At 34.4% G+C, this 25,964-nt stretch overlaps 1 protein-coding gene across 5 annotated transcripts; it reads left to right on the top strand.

Annotated features, from left to right (window-relative positions):
• DCUN1D2 (defective in cullin neddylation 1 domain containing 2) lies at positions 1-25,286 on the top strand. Of its 5 annotated transcripts, XM_020965179.2 has the most exons (8): positions 1-97; positions 3,063-3,279; positions 6,801-6,969; positions 9,516-9,646; positions 20,686-20,768; positions 22,048-22,144; positions 23,155-23,240; positions 23,331-25,286. In XM_020965179.2, the coding sequence occupies exons 1-7, from the start codon at positions 68-70 to the stop codon at positions 23,232-23,234; spliced, it is 807 nt and encodes a 268-aa protein (XP_020820838.1). In that variant the 5' UTR covers positions 1-67; the 3' UTR covers positions 23,235-23,240; positions 23,331-25,286. The 5 variants fall into 5 exon arrangements, with proteins under 5 accessions (XP_020820838.1, XP_020820837.1, XP_020820842.1 ...); XM_020965178.2 differs by having other exon boundaries at positions 3-97; positions 23,155-25,286; XM_020965183.2 differs by having other exon boundaries at positions 25-97; positions 2,879-3,279; positions 23,155-25,286.
• The last annotated feature ends 678 nt before the right edge of the window (positions 25,287-25,964 follow it).

The raw sequence follows: 25,964 nt of genomic DNA, 5'->3' as shown, positions 1-25,964 counted from the left end.
GGAGGGGCGGGGTGGAGGGGAGGCTACGCCTGCGCGGAAGGCGCTAGCGGCGAATAGCTGGGCGGAGATGTTGGGGCTGAGCGCTGATGTTAAAATGGTAGGTGGACCCCGCGTCGCCCCCTACTGCGGATCTCCTCGCACCTTATCTGTTATCTCCCTGCTTTCCCTTCCTTCGGGAGATCGAGGCGAGGGTGGAGCTGGGGTTGCCGTTGGGAGCGGTGAGGAGAGCGGAGGAGAGGAGGGAAGGTCATCGGGAGGGGGGGGGCGCTCGGCTGGGCGGAGGGGAGGGGCGAGGAGGGAGGGGGCCCCTCCGGGCTGGAGAAGTGAGACCTGACACCGGCCGCTGCCTTAGCCTTTTTTGGCCTTCGGTTTTCCCCCCGGGCTGGTTGGACAGCTCCCCCGCCCCTCCCTCGCGGGGTCTCCTTGCTCTCGGGCTCAGAGGGGCGAGATGCGGAGCCTTTACGAGAAATTCGAAGTGCCCGGGGGCTACGGCGTTTGCTAAGTCTCCTATTTGTGGGGTTGGAGGGTTGTACTTGGCGCGGAGGTGAGTGCACTGGGGGGGCTGCTGCCTTGGGGTGTGTGTGTGTATTTTAAACATGTTAGTTTTAAAGGGAGGGTGGAGAAAATTATGGAAGATATAGTAGGTTATGTAGTATATATGGATAGAATACTGTATGTGTGTATGCATGTATATATGTACATATATGTATGTGTATATAAAATATGTGTATATATTAGCGAAAGTATCTGGTGGCTCTCACCCCTCTCCAATTGTAAATTGTATTGCATCTGCTTAGTTCTGCCCTTCCCTTCCTCCCCATATACTTGTTAGCTCATTTAAATACTTTTTATTTATTGCAGTTAGAACATTTTAGAATTTATAAAGGGCTTTAGATCTCTTAAGGACCATCTAAAAAGTAAGAAAAAAAATCCTTGGCCCCCTTGGCTTATCCTTGCCTCCACGCTCCAAATTTGTTAAATCAGTGCTCTATAGGAATGGGGGAAATCTGATGCCTTTTGATTAAAAAGAAAAGAAGCTGATGTACAAATAGATAGTAATTTTGAACCATTTTCTGGGCGATAGCACAACTGAAAAGCCTAGATAAAGTGTTAAAGGGAAGTAAAGTGATTTAAATGGCGTTAAACCATTGGTTTCCAAAGGTTGCACACTGAGATTTTTTTTTAGTGTGTACCTCCTTTTATTGCAAATGGATTTCATTATGAAAAGTTATGTGAAATGAATGAAAAGTATATGAAATGGATCATTTTAAGTCAGGTCATTGTGAAACAGAAATTTTGCTATTTAAAAATCTTGTGAACCTTTTGTAAAGCCTATAGTCTTTCTCCATTTATCTTTTCTATAAATCAGGATTTTTCATTTATAGACTATACTTGAAGTGATTTATGCCTGTGATATCTAAAGAAATAAATGATGACACACTCCTTTTGGGTTACATATTGTATTTTTTGAGGCAGTGCATTTGACTAAAAGAATAATCACTTCAATGAAAATTATCCAACAGGTTGTTGGATTTGTTCAGTTTAGTTGTTCAATTTGCTGAACTGTGTAATTAAGCCTAAGAGAGAATTTTCAATGATGTCCTATTTTACTTAAGTGGCTTAGACTATTTTAAGTACTTATACTAAAGACAATATCTTGCATTCTTTTCATGGAAAGTTTTGATGTACAGACAAGTTAACGTGGACTGGACAAGGTTATGTAGTTCTGTTTTCAGGATCAAATCTATTGACTATTTTAAAATCTATTGACTATTTTCAAGAATTTTGTGCTCTCTCCTATCTTAGCATCACAGATTTAGCCATGGAAGGGAAACCTTAAAGGTCAGTCATCTACACCACCTTCCTCATTTTAGAGATGAAGAGCACTGAGGCTTAGAAGAGAAATGACTTCATTAAGGTCATATAGGTGGTAGGTAGCAGGGCCTTGTCCCTTGAGTTTGAGTCTAAAATTCAGTAGAGTGATAAAACATTATTGTGGGAAATGGGCTGCTTGCAATTTTAAAAAAATGTTTCTAAATGTCTGCTTTATATTAGCTGACATATATAACTTTAAATGTCTTAATATTTTTAAAATCCGGAGGAAATATCTGAAAGGAGCAGCTTAATGCTTATTCATTACACTAGTGCAGTAAACAGATTCACTGATCACATTTCATGTTCTTGAGCAACGTAGCCATTCCTGAATGAACTTCAGGGGTCAGTGAGCTTTTTTCCCCCCTTACTCCTAAATATGCCATATCAGCATGATTTTAAATGGTTATAAACTTAACTATATAAAAAAAATCTAGGAGTATTTATATAGTGTTTTAATGTAATTCTATGGAGTTGAAGAACTTAACTTTTTTGTTTACTTAGGCTTAAAGGCCCTGGTCTTCTTGGCTCTATTGTTGTTTGATTAGTATTTTTTTTTAAACTATCCATAGCATAAGTTCCTTCTAGGCCCACTTTCACTAGGCGTTTGGGTTTTAAAAACCTATTTAGAAAGATATCTTTGTGCTTTAAAATTTCTTTTTCATTAATTCCTATTTAAGACAGCTGTAACAGTTAGTGATTTTTTTTTAGACTAAGAAAGTACAGTAATATTTTTAAACCGGAAGCTTGATATTATTCTTTAGGAAAAATTTGTACATACCTGTACTAACTTAAGAATGTCAGCTTTCTGATCAGCGTGTTTTACAGAGTTTTTAAAAGTAACTGTGCTTAATTGAAAATGAAATGTATGAAGATCAAAATATATTATGTGAAAAAAATTTGTTATTGATAAAAATAATTTTGATAAAATTCTTGATAACAGTAATTTTAAGAGGTAGATTTTACATATTTGTTACTATATAGATGCTGTCATTTCAATTTTCAGAAGAATGTGCAGTCTTTTTAACTGATGAAGAACAAGGCTTTGTCTTCCTGTAATTCTGAAGTGAAAGTTGGGTCACCATACAAGAAAAATAAATCCACTTAAAATATAGGCATTAGTAATAGAATGCTGAAACAAACTTCTGGATTAGCTTCATTGGCTTTCCTGCTTCTTTTGCATCCCAAAGCATAAGTTTAAATCATCTCAGAAGGACAAGATCCGCCAGTTTATGACATTTACCCAGGCTGGTGAAAAGACTGCTATATACTGTTTAATGCAGAATGAGTGGAAACTAGAAGTGGCAACTGACAACTACTTCCAGAACCCAGACTTGTACTACAAAGAATCCATGAAAAATTCAGTAGACAAAAAGAAGTTAGAACAATTGTATAACAGGTATAAAGGTAAGGATGGCTTTTAAAACATTTGTATAAACATTGCTAACATTTAACATCTCTTATTTAAAGGATATAATGTTTTTTAGGATATAGTATATGATACTATGTAAAACAATTCCTTAAGGTGCAAATCCCATTATCTCTTAACATTCAATTTGCAAAACCCAATTTAGTTAAGCCAACAACTACTAAAACAGTTCATTAAAGTAGAGGGATTTTCCCTCCTGCCTCTTATTTTCAAGGCAAATGCAACAGAAGATAAGGCATTTTATCATCATCGTCAACCACAAGAAGTTACATAGTGCTTTAAGGTTTGCAGAGAGCTTTTTTATGTTCTATCTCATTTGAGCTTCCCAACTTTGAATTGATCTGTTGACTTAATTTTAGGGAAATTCTGATGGAATTTGAAATAAATTTTTTTCTAATTATGACAGTGTTTTTTTCTTCATTTCCTGTTAAATATATATATATATATATATATATTTTTTTTTTTTTTTTTTTTTTTTTTTGGAATTCGAAGGCCAAGTCAAAAAACTAATTCAGAATTAAGAATGCGACATTGTTTCCAACTTACCTGTTAGAGTTCTCAACATTAGTACTAGCTATTGTTTGAATCTTTGGACAAAGCCTCTTTGAAAAGAAGTGATTTGAGGTTATAAGGAGTCTGTGGTTGATTTTTTTTTTGCTTTTTTTTTTAATACTTTAAAAATCAATCAATGTTTTTGAATAAAGTTTCCCAACCTAAATGTGGTTATGAATATAACAGTCAATATCCATGCCTCTCCTTGGAGGTAGTTTTTAATAGCTTGAAAGATTTTATTATATTTTCACAAAAACAGAGATTTCCAAAATCCGTATAAATTGCCATATCTATCCTAAGGTTTATTGGTAGCATCTAAGACTAAAATATTGTTAAGTAAAATTCCTGTTTGTTTTTATTGCCATGGATTTCATGGGGGGGGGTGTTTCTTAATATTTTATTTTAAATTCTAACAAAAATCATCTAAGATGAAAAGTTCAGTATACAAAGAATGAAAGACAATTGTATATGAAATTGTAATCTGTTACATGGTTTTTAAAGTGCATCTTAAACATGGCAGTACAAAAATTGCTCTGTTTGTGTCCCATTTTGAACTTTTTTTGCTTTCAGAGGTATATTTTTTTGTGTTTTATATATGTTTCTTTTGTGTGTGTATCTGTTACTGTCTACTAACTCCGCAGACATCTTTCCACCCTCACCCCCCACAGAAGCACTCTCTTGTAACAGATTAATATAGGCAAGTGCAAAACAAATCAACACATTGATCAAACCTGAGAATGTATGTGTCAGGTTCCACTTGTCCTCCATTTCATTTCTGCCAAGCCTCATCATCCAGCCTCTGAAGTCATGACTGGCCATTGAATCAGTTCTGAAATCTTTCAAATTTGTTTTCCTTTACATTGTGATAATTGTGTAAATTGTTCTCTTGCTTAATCTTGTATTTCCCAAACTAAAACAATTTTGTTTTAGATTGTTAGAACTAGTTTTTAGACCAGAGCAGTTACTTTTCTTATTGACTTAATAGCTTAAAAGATTTTATTATATTTTCACAAAAACAGAGATTTCCAAAATCCGTATAAATTGCCATATCTATCCTAAGGTTTATTGGTAGCATCTAAGACTAAAATATTGTTAAGTAAAATTCCTGTTTGTTTATTGCCATGGATTTCATGGGGGGGGGGGTTTGCTTAGCCTTTGTGCATATGATTAAAAATACTGAGTATAGCATGTATATAGCCTTTTAAAAAAATACTTAGTTTAAAAACATTCTGTGATAGAATCACAAGTTTATATGTAATGAAGCTCTGAAACATAAAAATAGTTTTAAATGCTTTTTGGAATTACTTTTACATAATTATTGAACTGACTTTTTAAAGGCTTTCAAATATTTTTTCAAATATTTGATCAAATAATCAAAATCAAAATATTTTCAAATATGCCTTTCAAATATTTTTCAATGAGTACAAATAATAAGTCTTTATATTTTAATAGCATTTTAATTTAAACTCCCTAACCCTCCTTTAAATATTCTTAAACCAGAAGACACTGTAAATCCAAGTGTGTATATTCACAAATATTGAGTCTTATACAAAAAAAAATTCAAAAACATAATTAGGTAGAAGAAATGTCACTGCAATTAAGCCACTTTAAAGTTTCATCAAATATTGTTAGTCACCATTTTTCTAAAATTATTTCATTGCTTGGGTAGCATGTTGGCCCAATTTTTCCATTTCTCTAAAGATATGCAAAGTCAGATATGGTGTTTTGTGAGGTCAGGGCATCATTATAGTGACTTCACATATGTTTTGAGGTGTATACTCTGTATATATATGTGTGTGTGTGTGTGTGTGTGTATGCATGTGCGCATGTTTGGCTCATCTTGGATAGTTGTATTTACATATCCTTCTACATATGGAAGATTGAAGTTTTAGGAAATTATAATATAATAATTAAATTTATGCCATTAGCAATAACACAGGTTTCATAACTAAGTAAACCAGAACATAGTTAAATGACCAAAATAAAATTTTGCCTTTAAAAAAAGCAACATGTACTACCCCGTTACAACACAACAAATCTACACATAAATAAGTTTTGGAAAGCTATTTATTAGTCTCTGCTGAATTGTCATTAGATACATAAATATTGACAAGAATTTTTACTCTGTATATATAGTGTTTGTGTTTGATGGCACAGGTTTTGTCTTGTCCCTGAACAATTGATAATGAATTTCTATCGTTTTTTCTTCCAACTTTAGTTCCTACTACTAACAAAATTATAAACTTGTATTATAATATCAGATTATGTCATAAATAATATATTTCATGAAGATACTAAACCTAATTTGATTTAGTCATGCCAAACTGCTTTCACTGATACTGTGTGATAGTTACTACACAATATTATTTCTAATTACCAAGAAAATCAAACTCATTTTTAGTTTTCATACAGTGAATAAGCAAACTGATCTTTAATTTTATTTCCAAATTGGAAATAAGAAAAAAAATTATCTGAACTATTAAGTTCAGACCTATAAAAAAATTTAAATGAAGAATGTATTTGATATAGTGGCATTTGAATGAAGTTTTCTTAGTCATTGTTATAGAAATAATAATTAGTATGTTATTATGTACCTTAATTATGCTTTGTTGTTAGTAATGCTTATGTCCTATTGGCAAGGTAGCTCTTTTGTCACCTTTGCTATTTTTGTCTTATTCTATAGAAATTAATTTGTTCTATTTCCCTCTTTTGTTCTTCAAAGACAATGTAATACTTTAAAAAAAGATTCTACTCATCTAGACCCATAGTTATTATTTTATTAAGTAAAAGTTGTTTTTGACTTAGCATTGTTGTGAGGTTTGTTGTTTCCTGTATGTGACAAACTGTGGCTATAGCTATGGGATTCAAAGCACCATTAGACTTTTTATTCTTTTATGGTAACAGTTTATGATGATATAATTCTTCTGTTTTGTAATTTTAAATACAGACCCACAAGATGAGAATAAAATTGGTATTGACGGAATTCAGCAGTTTTGTGATGATTTAGGCCTAGATCCTGCCCATATCAGTGTTCTTGTCATAGCATGGAAATTTAGGGCAGCCACTCAATGTGAATTCAGTAAAAAGGAATTCATGGACGGCATGACAGAGCTGGGGTGAGTAAATGGATGACCTCTACAATGCAGAATTGCTGTCTTATTTTGCTTGGCTTTTCATGATATACCTTCACTATTCTTTTTCATTTTTTTTTTTTGATGATGCCCATGGACATCAAGTTCTTTTATCATTCCTGGGGTCTCTTTGTGTCTTCCTGTATTGATTGATCTCTTCTAAGTGACTTAATGGGTTTCCCTTTCATTTCTACTGGTATTATATGTACGTGTCAGGTGTTTTTGGTTTTGTTTTTGTTTTTTGGTCTGAACTTGTGACTTCATTGGTATAGGGAACTCCTGGTAAAGAGAAATGTCCTCTTCCAATGAACATCAGGACTTATATGGTTTTAGAGTTACCTGGGGAGAGGTTAAGTGACTTCCAAGGTCATGGCCAGTGCAGAATGGCAGAGGCTAGACTGATGCTAGCTAGCTGGGTCTTACAGACTGAGACCAACTTTCTAGCTATTAGATTATGCTGTTTCTCATGAATAATCGTTGATATTTATGTATTGTTTTCTAAAGTTTACAGAGTAAAATTCAGATGAGGGGCAGCTAGATGACTGGATAGAGCACTGGCCCTGGAGTCAGGAGAACCTGAGTGCAAATGCAGCCTCAGACACTAAGTAGCTTTGTGACCCTGGGCAAGTCACTTAACCCCAGTTGCTTCCAAAAAAAGAAAGATAGAAATTGAAATGAGAATCTCACTATAACCATGGGAGAGAGAGACTGTGAATACCTATAAGTTTCCATTTATGTATGAGGAAACCTAAATTCAGAGAAGTGATTTTCCTGTGGTCATATAGCTCGTAAATGTTAGAAATGAGTTTCAAACCCAGTTCTCTGCTGAATCCTTTTCACCAAACCAATGCAGCTTTTTGTTCAGATTAGCCGTTCTTTACTCCTTAAATCACTTATTCACATCTACTTTTTTCTTCTCCTAACTTTGAATCCTCAAAACCAACATTGTAGAATACTTTCTTTTTCTACTATTCACTATTATTTTACTTTATTAAAATTATATTATTTTACATTAAGATAAAATTTACAAAAATACATTTCACTAATCTGTTAACTAGAATGGTACTTTGTACCATTGAATTACAGTCTTTTAATCTAAGCATCCCTTAATACTTCAGAGTTATAAAGATGGGGGCAGGGATTGCTTACATTTAATATTTAAGATTTTCTTATGTTCTCATGCAGATTTTTTGATACTAATGAAAATAGGTGAAATTATATAACTATCTTGTATTTCATTTGGCAGTGGAAATGCTAACTTGTGGTAATGGAAATGCTAACCTATTTGATTATAAGTTTTGACCCTCTTACAGGAAAAAATATTGTTTTGGGAGAATTGGTTTGAAATCCTTGAACTAGACAGCAGAAGGAAGCTTTGTAACTTTTGAAATAAAAGAATTCTCTTGAAACAGAGAGAAAGCATAAATATTTGGAATGTGATTCTTCAGTTCCGTAATGTGCCATATTCTTGGTGGATGCTTAAGAAATATTAATCATTATAATGGGACACTTTATATCTCAATAACATACATATGAAAGATATTTAGGTACAGAGCAAAAGAGACTTATTAGAGAACTATCTTATTATTAGTTTCTGATCTGTTCATCCCAACAGTGATTTGTAATGATAATGATACTTTTTAGAAATAATTTTTATTATTATTTTTAGTTTGCTGTTGTGGAAAGCTCTCCCTGAAGCTACTATTAGAAAAGTAATTGTTGGACTTAGTTCAGGAATGAAGTGTTTTGTATAAGGTGATTTTTCAGATAATGGACCTTTAGCCATTTAAGCATCAATACTTTGCCATGTCCGTTTGGGATGAAAAGCTTACTAAATTGTCTGACATGTTTCCCAGCCTTTTGGGATTATATGCTGAACAGAATTTAACCTTTTCTTGATAGCTTAATTCAGTCATTAAGAACTTCAGTTATCATGCTGTACTATCAGGAGCTGATGCCCTTGGGACCTAATGAGTTGTATAGGTGTTGTTTGCCCCACTTCTAAGATGCTGTTTCTGTTCTTTTATTATCTGAGAAAGCAATTGACAAAGGTTTTTAATTTGTTTATGTAACAAAAATAAGTAGGCAGTAAGGGAAGCCAGGAGGCTCTGAATAGACTTTAGTATATGCTTGGCACATACATAAGGAGTGCTTAATAAAATGCTTTTTCATTCATTTGTGGATTTTGTAACAGCAGTTCCATTCCTCAAAGACTTCTTAAAAGTTCTTTCTCATTTTTAAAAACTATTTTCCAGTGAAATGAGATTGCTGAAAAAATGTGAGATGTGACAATTTTCTTTGTTATGGATTTAAAAAACTCAAGTTTTATTGTATTTCACTATGATTTCTGCTTAAAGGTCCTTAAATATTATCTCATTGGGAAGAAGATAAATTATATTTTATCAGTAATTTTATTGAATGTTAACTTTTGGAGCCAAACTCTATTGTACTAATACAATACTGTTAATAAATGTGTTTTATAAAACTTTTCTATTAAAAATAGTATTCACTGATTAACTTTTTTACAATAGGTGTGATACTACAGAAAAATTAAAAGCTCTTTTACCAAGAATAGAACAAGAGCTAAAGGATGCAATAAAATTCAAAGATTTTTATCAGTTTACCTTTAACTTTGCTAAGAACCCTGGACAAAAAGGTTTAGGTGAGTATAATAAATGCCAAATGTATAATGCTTTGTCAGATTTCTAGTGGTGTTATAGTGGGCATGATCAATGTACCTTCAGTATTGCTGATAGTAATACTAGAAACTTCTCTGGATTTTTATCTTTTTCTTTAAAATGTTACTTGATAGAGTAGGCTGGGATAGGATGTACTTTGACAAGTGTATTGATGATATCTTTTGACTTTTCAAATATTCTCAGAGATTTTGGAGAACTTTGAACAAATTTTGTTGTGTAAAATGCATTGTGATATACATAAACTTAAGATGTCTCTATATCCTTGCATGACAGCACCATAGTATGTTAATATTGACCACATCCAATATGTTAAGGTGGTAGCACTTAATGTTATTTAATATCTATCTGGTGTTTAAAACAGGTTTTACTCCTTTTTATAGTGTCAGTTCTTAGCTACTTTTGGCTATTACTGAGATTAACTAAACTCCATAACTTTAATATTGACAGTAACAGCAGTATATTAAAATCTTGTCCAGTGTGAATGCAATGCTTCAGGCTAAGTCTAAATCAAGCTACATTTGAGTGTTTCCATGTTTTTGTGGAGTTGCCTTAGTAGTCCAGATAGCTTTAAGAATATGAATGACATTATTTATTGAAGAATTGACATTTTGGGTTTTTTTTTCCTTTTCTAGATAGTAAGGTACTTTAGCATATCTTTAAATATCTAGCAACCCACGTTGACCCACAACTTAAGCTAAAATTACAGTGACTTTTTTTTGTTTGTCTCAATAAGGTCTTAGTTACAAACCTAAAAGCATTTTATGGTTTGTTAGAGAGTAGAAACTAAGAAAAAGTGTTTTGAATTCATAAGTATTTCTAAACTTCTAAGATGCTGATAAAACTTGAGGAAATAAGACAGTGGTTTGAAAAATAAAGAGAATGTAGCCTACCACACAGACAATCCTAGGCTCTCCATCTCCCCTACCTACAATTTTCATGTAAATACCACATATGTTCTGCTTTTGCATTGGAGTCAAGTAGAGCTATAAATATGTTAGGGTGTTTGTAATGCCTTACAATTAAAGAAGTGTCGAATTGCCTGTTATCTAACCACTTCAAAGGTGATTTTCAATTTTCTTCCTTTTCTCCTTCTTGTTTTTCACCCATATATTTTGGAATTGCTCTTTTGGTTTTTAATTGTTCATGTTCTTGAACTGCAGTGAGTCTGTTGTCAGCGTTCCCGTTTCCTTTAGGCTGCTCCGTCACATCCCAAAGAGCTTTTTTTACCCTGCATGCCACTGCCTTGCAGATCTCGTGCCTGACACGTCAGGAGCACAGCCAGGCCTCAGCAAGAGGGTCCTTTAAAGGAAACCACTTGAGTCGATCCACTTAAAAAATGAAAAGCTGGAAGTATCGTTGACTCCTGTGGGAGAACAATTGGGGAAGTATGGATGTCTTTTTCCCTAACCAGGGAAAGCGGGTGAGCAAAGCTGAGAGTCATGTGAATTATGTTAAAATACAGCAGCTAGAGCTCTAAAAGCAAGGGGTCTTGCAGATTTCATATTTATTAAAATTTTAACAGCACAGTATTCTTCTTCATTAGAATTCTTGAAAGCCAGCTGAGGTCACATAAACAAATTCATGGGACCCCTAAGGGAAGAAGATTATGGCTTATTTTCTTTGGGAAGAAGATTATAATTTTTTTACTTGGCTTGACTTCAAAGGATGACTTGATTATTTTAACAAGAATCTACAGAAACAAAGGGGAGTAACAGCTCACTGTCAGTACTGGAAAGACTGCTATTCTTTGGAAATAAGAAGAAAAAACTGGAGTCAAACTGGGTTCCCCTCCCCTCTTTTGTGTCTGCCTCCGCTAAGTTATATCTTAGGTGAAGAAAAGATTTGAATGCTAGCCTTTCTGACCATGGATATATCTGCAGGTGTCTCCCTAGCCTACTAGCCAGATAATATATATATATATATAAGGAACATCAGCATATCACCCAGAGAGGGATAAAAAAACACAATAAGTGCATATTCCAGAAAATGTTAGAGGGGGCAATAAAGGTGGCTGTGAAGAAGAGGACTGCAAAAACTGACAACTGGACCCTTGTTGGATTGAGTTCTTGTAATGTCTATAGATGAGGAATAATTTGGCTTGTAGGAATTTTTCATTCCTATGGAGATGCTTTGAAACATTGAATAATATATTTGTTTTAAAATATTTCTTGTAATACCATATCTGTATGGAAGAACAGAAGCATTAAATTAACCTACCCCAGTATCCTGGTAGCCGGTTGCTGGTAGCTCTGTCCCTGCTTTAGAACTGTCATCCAGTTCTTCCCTCAGGGACCTTAGTACTGCCCTCCCCTTCCCCTGTCTTCCTTTCTGTCCCTTTAATGTTCTTTTTTGACACTGTGATATCCACTTTTTTATGTGTACTTGGCCCAGAGGTCATTTATTATGTAGCATATAATGTTATCCTATTTCCTTAACAAATTGTTAAGTACTCTGTTTATCCACCCAAATTTTAAGCTGTACCCCTAAAATAAACTCTCTTGGGAAGAGAAAAGCATGTATTTTAGCATACACTAGAAAATGAAGACATTTCAGCCTGATATAATAATATGTGTTTGTATTTTTAAGCAACTCCCTGTAGATTAGGTGCCTCTGTGAAACATATGGGCCCGTGATTGTATTTGTTCAGTAGAAAGAGTGTTGGACTGGGAATCAGAGAACCTGGATTCAAATTCCCAGTTCTATCGCTTACTATCTCTACAGCTTTGGGTAGGTGCCTTAACCTCCCAGTGTCTCAGTTTCCTCATCTTTAAAATGAAGTAGTTATATTAACTCATTTTTTAATGTTCCTTCCAGTTCCAAATCTCTACTTATGAACAACTCTCAGTGCCAGAGGTCAGTGGTGTCACACTCAAATGGAAGCGAATTCCTAAGGGAAATATATTGACTTAGAAAACCACAAATTAACATTATATTGTATTGTATTTTCATTTATTCTTGACATTTTACTCTGGTTCAGGTCACTCCAGAGTTTTGCTGGCATCTGACACATCTTCCATAGATGAGGCTTCCCTGAAGCTCCACAGTTGCTCACCTTAGGTGGGGGAGGGGCTATTTTCTCCAGTTTGAGTTCTTCATTTTTCTGTAGCTGTGTAAGCAACTAAGTCTTCCTTTATTTATTCCTTCATGAGGATATAAAATTAAGTCTGTTAGAACTGTCCTTCCTGATAATTAAAAGGAAAGTCAGGTAGAGTGTTTTATTTTCATTTTCCTCTTTTTCCCTCCTCCCCAAAATCATATCTTCTATAACACCAACCACCAGTTTGAGGGTTGGCCTTAGTTTTTTTTAAACTCGTAATATTCCTTGTTCCCTTTTCTTCCTGATTGACCCTTTCCTGCCAAAAAATCTTATTTCTAAGTCTCTGGGTGGTAGATTTGCTTGGCAAGGCTGTTCTGGCAATTTAGTCTGTTGAAATCTGCTTTCTTAACTTTTATTTCTAGGTCTTAGGGAGCAAGTGTTCCTGTCAGATACTTTTCTACCATCTTGCTTCCCTTTCTCTACTCCCTGTTCTTCCCCTCATCTTGCCATGTCTTATGGCCTTCCTGGTTTACTGTACCTCACTTGACAGTTGCTTGTCTTACCAAGACTTACTGGCCATGCCTTGGGGAAACAATGTTCCTATTCACTGGCATCCTTCAATAAAAGAGCTTCTTCCCTATGCAGCCTTCCAAATTAGCTGCTTCTGGGCTTCAGACCTTATTTCTCCTTGTAGATTTTTATGCTCTAGCCTGGAAAATCTAGTTCTCCTTTTTTCTGTCTGTCCCTTTTGCTCTCCTTCCTCGCGCTTACATTCATCCTTTCTGTCCTATCAAAGATTTTAACAGATGATTGCACGTGGGCAGTGGGGGTGTATGTGTGAAATTGATTCTTCCATTTCATGATTTCAACTTACATTGGCCCCTGTGGCCCTTAACAATAAAGATTGGTTTCTGTTACCCCCTGCCTGAGTCTGGCTTCTCCCAAACTTCTTAGTACAAGGTCTCTTCCTGCTTGGGTTCTGACCCACTACTACTGGGTGGCCATTCCATAGAATAGCTCTTATTGGCTGAACTGAGAGGACAGTCTCCTTTGGGTCAGTATACAGCACTGCAACCCTACTTTCAGTTACTGGCAGTGATCACTGTCCTATGTTAAGTTACTGCTCATGTCTCAAACCCTTCCCTCACTTCTTCCTTCTAGACAATAATTCAGTCCAGAATTTTGATTAAATAATTTAAAAACTCAAATAAGTGCATAGTAACAGAATAGGGAAAATGGTCCAGCATGATAACCCTCATTTTTACAGCTGAGAGAGCAGGCCCAGATAGGTTGTAATTTGACACTATAACTAATTGGTACTAAACTAGACATTAGAACCCTGGTTCCCATAGGCTTAGAGTCAACCACTCTTCATTATACTGCTATGCTGCCTCTCATCAGTTGTACTATAACCCTACAAAGATACTTAATTTCATTGAGGGTACTTCCTCAGCCAATATAGATCACACAACTTAGTATATCGTCTGTTTCCTTCTCTGCAAAGTAAGTAGATTGGACTTGATGACTTCTGGGGGTCTTTCTAGACCTAAATCTATGGTCCTGTGCTTTGTTTAGATGGAGATAAATCCTCATCTAGTAGTCAACCTTTTGGTGAGGAATCTCTCAGGTTTTAACTAGGTGTGCTAGTGACAGATGCACAGTTTATTGTGGGATCTACTTTGTCCTTCTAGGGTAGAATCTTCAGAGGTTTTGATCCATTCGCATAATCCTTAAGAACTCAAGATTATCACCACGCTGTGATGAGGTAACAGAATAGGACTTTAATGGAAATTTGTCAGTCAAATTCCAGACATATGCCCTTGATTGAGGTTTAGGTCTCAACCTTGCCCCCTGCCTGCTAGTTCTCACGGCTGCCCTCAAAAAGTTGAGCTAAGGGGGCTGTGGCCATCAATTGTGGGCATAAAATGGGGCCTGGGTCCTATTCCTCTTTAATTCCTTCATTCAGTTGGGTTCCTCTTACTAATAGCAGAAAGCATAGTTTAGAGCTCAAAGGGACCTTAAGTATCACTCATAGAACTGCAGCTTATGAAGTCCAAAAGTTACTTCTGTAGGGGAATTGCCATAGTATATTTTATCAGAACCTCGTGGGTGGCATAAATTGCATATATTTAATAACTGAAAACTCTAGTAAATCTGTTAGTTTCATGTTCTGGTAAACTTTTAGAAATTTAAGAATATGAAATATTCATAAATTAGTGCTTTGTTTAACAATATGTTAAGTGTATGCACAACACTGGTGCTAGGTACTTGGGGGGAAGTAAAAAAAATAGTGCAATCTTGATGAGTAACTGAAAATATTAAGCTATTATTTTATGATCTTCTGGCATTGTAAGTAATCTTATTATGTACAAAGCATTGTATTCTTCATAATATAAAATTTCATCCCAAAGATAGACTCTGCTTTGGAGCTTAGAATTTGCTGATTACACAAATGGGTCAGATATGGATTGTATAGACTTTTTTTTTTAATTAAAAAAAATTTTTTTTTTTTTTTAGACAATTGGGGTTAAGTGACTCACCCAGGGTCACACAGCTAGTAAGCATCAAGTGTTTGGTTTGAGGCTGAATTTGAGCTCAGGTCCTCCTGACTTCAAGGCCGGTGCTTTATCCACTGTGCCACTTAGCTGCCCCTGTGATACAGACTTTTTGTCTGTTTTGGTTCCAACTTAGTTTTGGGAAAAGGAAATACAAGTTCAGTGGGTCTGCAACTTCTTAAACCCAAACCCTTGGATGTCCTTCGTAAGCCTAAGGTTTACAAAGGCAAGGAAGGAAGAATGGGAGGAGGAAAATGGAAGAGAATGGAGAAGAGAAAATTAAAAAGAGCTGCATATAATGGAAAGGTGGTTGATATCAGTCCTTGTGAAACTGTGATTGTGGAGAGAAGGGCAGTAATATTGAGGGGGAAAAACATTTAAATCAGTTTTGTCCAATAATAACTGCACCAAGATACAGAGTTATGTGGATTAAAAGGCTGTATTTTACCCTTGAACTTCTTTATTTTTGTTTTGTCAGACTTTCAGCAATATTTCACTATGATTTTGCTAGTTTGATTTTATGTGTTCCATATTTAGCAAATTTCTGAATTTCACACAAAGATAAATGTTTAGTAATTGATGCCCAGGAGAAGACAAAATTTTGTCTTCTTGAACGTTCTTAAGAAATTTTGGTCTTACGAATTATTTGTGAGTTGACAAGGATGGTAATGATTAAGTGGAATTGGGATATTTTTTACTTAAAGGATGTTGTGTTAAATCTTCTCTTTACAAGTGCCCTTTAAGCCATTTTGTAATGCTAACACACACACACACACACAAAATTATATAAATTCAAAGTAAAAGCTAGTGCATTATTTTTAGAATAGTATTAAAGATTTCGTTTAAAATAAAATATATAATATAATGATTTTAAAAATCATTAGTTTGCTGTAGTTTTATGTGGAACATCACTTAATTGCAAAATGACCGGAAAGTAAAGTTTGATTTAGAAATAGCTTCCTTTATGAAAAAGCTCATTTATGTGCCTTAGAGTTCTAACATAAATGTTTCATTTCTTTCAAGTAATTTCTGTGACAGTCAGCTTTCATTGAGTCAGTGCCTAACATTACTTGAAATAGAGGAATATAATAAATTTGGTTAGTATTCTCTGTTTTATTCCATTCCAGTCCTATGATAGTTAATGATTTTCTTAGTGAAGGTGGTTAGATGGAAAAGTCATTTGGAGCCTAATATTAATGTCATTATTAAACTACATGATGAACTGATAAATGAGTACAAAACCTAGAATTCTGTTGAAATTCTTCAAATAGGTATGTGGATTCACTACCTTTTTTTTCCCCAAAAAATATTATTTTATTCCATTGCCATCAGATGAAACAATGATACGTCAGGAAACTAAATGAGCTCCACTGAGATTAGCCTACCAGTGAAATCAGTTTATTAGTGATAAAACTTCTGCCAGTTAAACTATCATTCTAGGCAAGAAAATAGTTTGTAGTCTATGAAAATGATTTTGGAATGCTTTTTTTGTCCTATAATTAAACTATTTATCATTTGGTTGTTATGAATCATCCTTTTTATTACTATATTCTAGTCTTCAAAATCATGTTTGTAGACTACCAGAAGCCTTAAATGCATTCTGTCTTATTAGACAGAAAGTATTTATGACTGCTAATTAGATCATTGCCATCAACTCTTAGTTGTCTATCATGTTGTGACTTATGTGGAAAGAAAAAGGAAATGTTAAGGTCTGCTCAAGGAAGGCATTGTTTAGGAAAAAAAAGTTGGCACATTTTCTGGCAGTTAATAAAAGAATTAAATTTCCTCAAATACATTTGAGGATACATGCAATATGTTCAAATACATTTGTCAAATGTGCTTGATTAAAAAGAAAAAACAATCTTTCAGTCAGAATGCCTAAGATACTTATTTTCTTTATTAAAGAAAAACCCAGAATGTCTTTATACAGTAAATTAATACCTTGCTAAAGAGAATTCAGTTCAATTCAACAAGCATTTATTAAGTACTTACTCTATGCCTGGTACTGAACTAACTGTTGGGGACACTAAGATAAACTATTAATTTTGCCATTTGAATGAAGGAGCAAAAGAATAAATAACTAATAAAGTACAATGTCCTTTTAAAATAATTGTTCTTTGATTTTTTTTAAACAATATCCAGGATTATAGACTTAAAACTGAATATGACCTTAGAGATCAGTGAGTCCAATTTCCTTATTTTATGAATGAGGAAACTGAGACTGAAAGAAGTGACCTGACTTGCCCTAAGTGACACAACTCAGAAGTACCAGAACCAGAATTTGAATCTAGTTTCCTTTTTTTCTGAATTATTCTCCATGCTTTCACCAGCATGTCCATATAGAAGGTTTTTCCCCTGAAACGTTAGAAGAGTGATTATTATATGATTGCCAAAAAAAAAAGATGAGGACATATGATATGTATAACTGCCCAGAAACATTATTTAGAATACCATCTTTTGAAAAATTAAGTAGAGGAATACAATCATGGATGTAAAAATATTATAATGTAAAAGTTCTTAACCTGGGGTCTATGAACTTGTTTTACATTTTTTTTGTAACTGTATTTCAATATTATTGTTTTCCTTTGTAATTCTGTGTATTTTTTTTATGCACTTAAAAATTTTATTTTTGAGAAAGATCTCTGGGCTTCACCAGACTGCCAGAGGCGTCCGTGATATAAAAAAAATTTAAAGAACCTCTACTGTCATAATTGATGTTAAAAGGACCTAATATCTCTTTCTAAAAAATGTGAAAAAAATGTGGGCAATAGAAAAAAATGACCACCATAATACTTTGTACATTTATTACCTGCTTCTTCATTTTCTCCTTAAGTTTACCTGTGGTACAGTATTTTATATTTTTTGTCTGTACATGATTGTGTGTGAACTGAATAAAATTATTTACACAAGTTAAGTTCCTATTTGTTTAATTTTGTAAGAATCTTAGCCTGAAATTAATATATTTTGAGAAAAAAAAGGGGGGGGAATATGATGGAATCTTGATCATAACAACTGCTGTTGTCGCAATGGTAAGATAACATTTTGAAGATGAGCACTTTGTCTTCTCTTTGCCTGAACTATAACATAACTAACATAAAGCTGATAGACCAGCGGAGTATTTTAAAGGATCTTTTCCTATCTTCTGTTGGTTTAATGCTCTCTGGAATCTTTAGATATAGCTGCTCCAAACATCCATTTTATTCTATGAATCCCATGGTGTACTCAATAATGATATGTTTGTTCCTTTTCCTAATGATTGTTCCTTTTCATTTTCCTATCTCATCTTCCTTCATTTTGCTTTAAGACAACTTTAACTTATTTATTGCCCCATGCAAGCTGCTTATCCTACAAACATAATAATGGATTTCACATAAATCTACTCTTACATACTCTTGGCTCTTTTATATAAATTAATACTGAAGATAAATTTGCTTTTACAAACAACTGGTAATACAAACATAGAAAGCAAGTTCCTTCCAAGGGCCTTTAATCCAGTCAAGGGTTAAAATGACCAGAAATTATCCAAATTAAGCATCATTTTTCATGAAACTTTATTTTTTTTCTTTTTCCCCCTAGGTAAACCTCCATTTCTCTCTATGTGTGCTTTATATCATTATGATAATTCCAGCTGGGAGAGTTGAATGTAGATTTCAATTAATGCTCTTCCCAAGTGATAAGCAGTGTAGACTTAGGAGCAGGACCAGACTAAGCATCTACTTAGCATTGTACTACGGGTGCTATAGGTAAGGTTGAGAGAGCAGTTCTGTCCTTCTCAGTTGGTTATGATGTTGATTTTAATTGTCTCTTCCAGATTAAAACTCGAAGGCCTGGCAATGTAAGATCAAGGGATAATATTATGGACCCTTCTTTTTAGTGGCTAGAAAGTTGAAACATCAGAATTTGAATCATAGTTTTTTAGTTCAACAGCTCTCTATAAGGACTGACCCTGGAAGTCTTCAATAGTGTAAACTTCAAATTTATTAATCAATATTAATGAATAAAACTCTATAGTGGGACTAAAAACCAAAGAGAATCCTTTGAAAATTAATGCAGTTTGTTGCCTGGTGGTGAGATATTCTGTGACATTGCCTTTATTCTTATGTATTTTGTATTATTATTTACCTTATACTCATTTGTAGATCTACAACTAGGAAAACACCCTTTAACAAAGTTTTTATTTCTCAAGTAGTGAGCAGTGCTCAACATGGTTAAGGATTGTTAGCTTGACAAAGATAAAAAGTTTCCTATCTCCTTATCTACTTTTTCAATCGCACCATGAGAAAAAAAGATTAGCTAGTTGAGGTAAGTTATTTCTGAATATCATGATCTGGGAATAATGTAAGTCAGTCAAAAAGATTCAGCATTTATCTCCCACGTAAAGATACGTTTTTTTTAAGATCTCAGTCTAAAAGCCAAGTGTGGTAGGATACACCTATAATCCCTGCTAATGAGAGGCTGACACCAGCTTGAGTATCCAGGAGTTTAGAGCTGTTAGGGCTAGTGATGATCAGGTGTCTGCTGTAAGTCTGGTACCAGTCTAATGAGCCCTTGGGAATGGGGGCCACCAGGCTGCCTGAGAAGAGGTGAAGCATCCTAGGACAGAAATGGAGCAGGTCAAAGCTTCCATGACAATCCACAATAGGATCAGACCTCAAGTCACTGTTGCCCTTCTGGCCTGCGTCAGAAAGGAAAACCCAGTCTCAAATGAAAAAAAATTCAGTCCTACAATTTATAAGTTATGAAGTAATGGCATATTTCCATCCAGGGGGAAATTTTAGGATCTATCTTTGAATATCCCACAATTTTTAGAATATTCCTCTTAACAGTGAGGACTATTTGTTTCACACCCTAGCTCTTACAGTTTCCGCTTTATGATGTAAAATAGAAACTCCTTTCTACCTTGTGTTATTTATTATGATACTTTCATTACTTTGTATTGAACAGAGTTCCTGGTATATCATGGTGGGTTTGTCTAGAAAAACACATGTGAATTCTTTACTGAAATTATTTGATATTTACTTTAGAAAAAAACTGACTCTTATAAATTATATGCATATGAATATTATCAAATATCAATGTAAGCATACCCAGCACAAAGAAAACTTTGCTATATGAAAATGAGACTTACAAATGTTTTGGTTTTCGGTGTAATTGTACACATTTTGTAAAAGAATTCACATCCTTTCAAAAGAGTTTCCTGACGTTAAAATGCTAGTTTTGCAGAAATTAATTACGCACAATTTTCAGTCACTTACAGGCAAGGTTCATATATTTCTAGGCCAGATAAATATGAAATGTTTATAAAAAAAAACCTTACTACCATTGTTGTAATAAAGTAATTTTAGTACTGCACAATGATTTTGAATAAAGGAAATTTGTATTAACTGGCTTTTTTTTTTGTCTTTTGCAGATTTAGAAATGGCTGTTGCCTATTGGAATTTAGTCTTATCTGGAAGGTTTAAATTTTTAGATCTTTGGAATAAGTTTTTATTGGTAAGTATGCCCCCTGCCTCCTTCATCACTTCAAATGCCTAAGTCAAATCTGTAGATTATAAGGATGGTGCTTTCCTCTAAAAACAGTTGTCTAACCTTTTTGGCAACTGCAGACATGGGCACTAGGAACACTAGAATATTCCATTGCATATTGGAGAATCCAGTGGTCTAGAAAAAAAAAACAAACTCATGTACCTAACCAGACTTGGGGCACATCTGATTTTAAGCTGGTTATAAGAAGAGAACATAGGACAGATATATGGGAGTTGTTCTGATCCAGAGTTTCCCTACTACAGCCTCCATCTTGATCTGATCCTTCAGATTTGTTTTAAGTACCCTCTAAAGTCTTGATTTTTGCACATTTTTTAGTAAAATCTTTTTTTGGTTATACTTTTTCTTAGTTCTTATATGTTGAAGTTTTTATTCTGGTCAGCCAGTGACACAGTGGATAGAGCACTAGGCTTGGAGTCAGGAAGACCTGAGTTCAAATTCTGCCTCAGACACTTAACTAGTTGTGTGACCCTGGGCAATCACTTAATCTCTGTTTGTCTGAGTTTCCTCATCTGTAAAATTGGGATGATGATAATAGCACCTACCTTGAAGGTAGCCCTTGAAGGGCTCTTATGAAGATAAAGATGAGAATTTTTGTGAAGTGCTTTGCAAACCTTCAAATGCTATATAAATGCCAGCTATTATGTATTCAGATACTGTTGTTTTTTGTCAGATCCATTAAAAGAATTCTTTTCATCATTTGTTTGTAAAGCTAAAGCTCTATTTACCATTATCATGTAGTCTTTGTACAAATTAATAGTTTCATAGCATTCTGTCACTAAAAATTGAACAATAGCAGCTCTCTTTTTACTCTTTCTTTCTAAGGAAACCAATGTATGTTTCTATTTTTAAGTTGGAGACAAAAGGATTTGTCTTCTTTTCAAAGAGATACAGTTTGCCAAAAGCCTGTGCCAAGTTGTAAAAACTCAACAACTTTGCTGTCCTTGCTTCCATTCCACAAACATCAAGTACCTTATGTATGCAAGGATGTATACTTAGTGATGGGGATATAAGTATGAAAGACAGTGGGCTCTCCACTCAAGAATGTCACGGTGTCATGGAGAGGACACTACATGTACAGTAACGATTCAAAGTGAGATGTTATAAGGACCAGGAGGATATCCAGAGTCACCAAGAAATATAGAAGAAGGGAGAGAGACCAGGAAGGGCTCTTATAGGGATACTATATAATTCATCTTAAATATAACCATTAATTTTTATGTATTAGGAACATCACAAAAGATCAATTCCAAAGGACACTTGGAACCTTCTACTAGATTTTGGAAATATGATTGCAGATGATATGTCTAACTATGATGAAGAAGGTAAAGAAGTTGAGATTTCAGAGATATACTTCTAACATTTTATAAATCCACTGTGAAATTAACTTTCTTCCTCAACTTTAAAAGCTTTGTTAACTGCCCCCCCACCATCATATGCCTAAATTTGAATGTCTGAAATAGTGACAAAAAATATTTTAACATAATGGTTCATTCTTAGGATGTTTATTCTGCTCTACTCTGATAGGACATTTTAAGATTTTCTCATACTTTATATGTAAGATCTTGTTTTCTGATTCACCTAATAGTATTGTAAATCAGACAAACAAAATTCAAGTCCTCTATTTTGAGCGAGGCATTATGGAAAATACATAAAGTATAAGGTATAGTTCCTGTTCCCTAGAAACTTGCAGTCTCCTCAGGGAGAAAAGGTACTCTAAAGAACAGTCAGACAGCATATTGCAGCAAATGGGTGTGAAAAGGACAGAAAATGCTTTAGCCACCCAGAGGGGTTAGTAGAATTTACCTTGGACCAGAGTGGTCTGGAATGGCTTCACAGAAGAGGTGGGGGACATCAGCAAACTTTTATCAAGTAATGTTCAGTGTAACTATACAATAAATACCTTATTCTAATTTGTATTGCATTTAGGAAAAATAGAAAGATTATGAGATTAGACACAATCTAGATGAATTGGACCTTGATCAATGGAGGGGAGTGAGGAAAGCATTCCACCATAAATATACGTGTCCTCCCTCCACCAAGCACCTTCTCTGTAGCTTAGTTTCAGAGAGTTGCCTAGATCACTGAAAGGTTAAGTGACTTCTCCAAAGTCACACAGTCAGCATGTGTCAGAGGCTGGACTTGAACCTGGATCTTGCTCCCTTCAAGATTACCTTTCTATGCACAATACTATACTGCTTCTTTCAGCTAGTTGGTTCTATTAATCATAAGATTCATTAATGCATGATGCCTTCAATTCTTGACATTTAAATAGTAGGCCTGTAAAACTTCTTGTATGAAAACATTCCTTAAAAACTGTTTGGTTTTCTTTTAGGAGCATGGCCTGTTCTTATAGATGATTTTGTAGAGTATGCAAGACCAGTCGTCACAAAAGGAAAGCGCAGTACTTTTTAACCCTAGGTATAAAACTGGACTAAAATTATAATCTGAATTGTATCAGGTAATGAAGACATTTTGGCCAATAACTATGTCCATGGTTACTGATTTCAGTAGTCATGGTATGCCACTGACCCAGCTGTAATCACCACTTCTACTCTCCTTCAAGAAAATGATGCTGATTCATGGACGCTGCAAGAAGGTGCTCAGAAGATAGCCCAGGATGCTTTGGGATATACTGGGGATTGACTGTTATATTGGTTCTGACATTTGGTGAGAGATAATTGCATGATTTACACTTAGGAGAATTTAACTAGAGCCCATTTTAATTAAAACTGCACAGCATGTCATTCAGCTCATGATCTAAGGTGAACAAACACCAGCAGTTATTACTGTCATTAGAGATTATAGAGTACTTACATATTTAAAAGCAGTATTTGTGGTATGAATTAAGTCCCTATATAAAATTTAAGCAGTAGGTTATATTTTTATACAAGTCAATATTGTTGAAAGTATTTACCCTAATGATCATGATCTTGTAATGAACTCTTACTGACACTTTTGTACTCGGTGCCAGTACACTAGATTATATTTTTTATATCAATTTGCCAGATCTATTTTTTTGTTTTGATTTTCTTAATGTTCACTTGAAAATCATTTAATGGTTTTAATACCCCCATTTCAATTTGCACAGTGATGGCCACACTGTAACTTAAGGAAAAATTTTTTTAGATTGTTTGCAAGTCAGTGAACATTCTTTATTTTTTGAAAAGTGTTTTTTATTTCTTGAACTTCCCCAAAAGTACTTATAGTCTGTTTTGTTCACAAATTATTTTTCTTTATATTATATTTAAAATGGTATTTTTCCATTTTAAAAATACTTCTTTATTAGTTATGAATTTTGGATTCCAAGATCAAGTAAGCTGATTTCCTGCAACCATCCATATATGTATGATATATCTCAACTGCAATCATTTTTATAAATTGTACATATTTGAAAATTAAAATATTATGATAATATGGAACATAATAGTCTGGAGGGGTGGGAGAAATCCCTCTGATTTGAGTGGACAAATTTATCTTTGCACTATGTTATCATATCTGTTTTTCAGTTTGTCCCAGTCACCACTGTAGTGTGGCACCAAGATGAATTAGGTATTTCCCCAAAGCATAATTAATGCTTGAGAATTTCTCCTGCTCTTCTGTTGGCAAAGAGCTGGCATATAATTTTGTGGAATCCCTGTGTGACAGTCCTACCTCAGCTTTGAAATACACATCCATACATGATCTTCACAGCACAATTCTTACCTTATTTGGCTAGCTACAATTTGGAACTTAAACAGATGCTAGGGATTGAATTTTTTAAAAGGTGATCCTTTTTTTAAAGGACTTAACACGGGTTTCCTTTCTTTAGCTAGCCTTTCTACTACACAAAAAAATACAAATTGGCTTATAAAAACTAGATCATTCCTGAAAAACTTTTTATCGGTCTGATGTATAAAGCAAGGTACAACTTAATGTTGCTAGAATGTGAACTGAGACTGCTTTGGATTAGAATTCCTCAAGGAAAGGCAACTTGGTTCTACCAGGAAAGAACACTGACTGGAGCAGGACTCGAAGCACCACAGTTGTAGTCCTGGCTTTGCCATTTAAGAGCTTTGTGACCCAAGGCAAATCAGTTAATTCTGTGCTCCTGTCCTCCCATTCCCGAGATGAGGGGTCCGAGGAGATGGCCAGTAAAAAGACTTCCAGCCCTGGCGTTCTAATCTCTTTGGATTCATTCTGCTGTACAATTCACACAATTCTGTACAATCAACCTTAAAAGAAATACTCTTCAATTGTAGCATCTTCCCCTAAAATAATTATCAGAATCTCAATGACATTGGACAATATTGAAAGAATTATGCCCATTATTTGCACTCTTCTACTGTACGAGTTTCAATCATGTATGCTATTAGAGTGGTGACTTGGGGGAGGGGAAAGAGGGAAAAGCTTGTATTTATTTGTCTCATTTGTACAGATTTTCTGTGCTAAGTCCTTAAGAAACATCTAAATAAATCATTGTGTGTATTTGTTTTTGCGAGTTGTTTTGTTTTCAAAATACCACATAGAAGAGATTCATGCTTCTAATGTAGGTTGGATTAAATAACCTCTCAGGTATCTTCTAGCTCTGGCATTCTTCATGCTTTTGGTTACTGTTTATGTATTAATTGCTTAGATATTTACCACTAGATGTCAGTATCTCTGTGTTTCATAACAGGAGTGAGGAAGAACTAAGAATACAGTACATTTGTAAGAACCAACAAATTTCCTTAAATACATTTTAATGTATCTAACTTGATGAACCTCTTTAAATCATGCAAAAATACAGTTTGAGGATTTGTTTTTAATACTAAAAATACCTTCGCAGAGATAGCAAAACTATTACAAGTAATTTGTATTTAAAAATGGTTGCTGATATTTGAGATTTATAGCCATCCTTAAATTAGATGTGTACAGTATTTTGATACATTCCAAATTGTCACTAGTTTTGAGTTACAGATCTTCATTATCACTGGGTTACTTGTTTCACAAATTTTTTTTCCTTCCTATTCCATGGACTGTTTAAAAAATCAGGAAAATTATTTGAAAAACATTTCATAGGTCAGACTTTTCAATATATTGGTTTTGCCAAACTTTTTATTTTAAATAACAGGTGACTCTCAGAGGGTGGGGGAGGAATAACAAAGGAAAACGTTGGTGATGTAA

The sequence above is a fragment of the Phascolarctos cinereus genome, unplaced genomic scaffold (assembly GCF_003287225.1).
Source record: "Phascolarctos cinereus isolate Bilbo 61053 unplaced genomic scaffold, phaCin_HiC Scaffold_7;HRSCAF=346, whole genome shotgun sequence".
Taxonomy (NCBI): domain Eukaryota; kingdom Metazoa; phylum Chordata; class Mammalia; order Diprotodontia; family Phascolarctidae; genus Phascolarctos; species Phascolarctos cinereus.
The sequence above is the reverse complement of the archived record's forward strand: the minus strand, read 5'-3'. Positions and strand labels throughout refer to the sequence as shown.